Raw genomic sequence first — 574 nt, forward strand, 5'->3', positions numbered from 1 at the left:
AGCTCATGGCTCCCGCTCCAGTGTGAGCTGTAGCATGACGTGGTTAGTCCAGGACTGGGACGGGTTGTTTACAGACCGTGGGATCGGCTGTGGTTCAACCGCTCCTTGTTTCCTGGGGCACAGCCTTCATCCCTGCAGGGCTGGACCCGGCAGTGGGAAGTACAGCAGCAGCCCAGCGGGATGGCCACCACGAGGGGCACAACCTGCTCCCCAACAGCACCCTGCCCACCCCACCGGCACCTTCAGCTCGCTGGGGACAAGGAGCTTGGGAGTCTCCAGGCCCAAGGCAGCATCAACGGCACAGGAGGCAACGATGGCCAGGATGATGGCAAAGTCGCTCACCAGCTTCCGCACCTGCAGATGGAGAGGGCTTGGCCTGGGCCGGCTGGAGCTGGGGGCTGCACGGAGCCATCCCCATGCCACTGGGATGGGAGAGCATCTCGCCGAAGGATGCTCACCCCTGCAGGGAAGTAGCGGCTGCTCCTGAAATGCTTGAGCATGGTGCAGGAGAGGAAGGTTCCCCCGAAGAGCAGGAAGGAGATGAGGGTGACATCGGGCACATACTGACAGCTGG

The 574-nt window shown here is 62.9% G+C and overlaps 1 protein-coding gene across 1 annotated transcript in view; it reads right to left on the minus strand.

Moving 5' to 3' along the window:
- Nucleotides 1-574, minus strand: part of LOC104463049 (electrogenic sodium bicarbonate cotransporter 1-like) — a gene marked incomplete at both ends in the record, with an annotated part of 11,204 nt that overhangs the window by 4,744 nt on the left and 5,886 nt on the right. The window contains 2 exon segments of the mRNA XM_010075225.1: nucleotides 235-354; nucleotides 459-574. The exon segment at nucleotides 459-574 is cut by the window's right edge and continues 76 nt beyond it. Of these exon segments, the coding sequence (XP_010073527.1) occupies nucleotides 235-354; nucleotides 459-574 (236 nt within the window).

Source organism: Pterocles gutturalis, unplaced genomic scaffold, assembly GCF_000699245.1.
Source record: "Pterocles gutturalis isolate BGI_N339 unplaced genomic scaffold, ASM69924v1 scaffold13152, whole genome shotgun sequence".
Lineage (NCBI taxonomy): Eukaryota > Metazoa > Chordata > Aves > Pterocliformes > Pteroclidae > Pterocles > Pterocles gutturalis.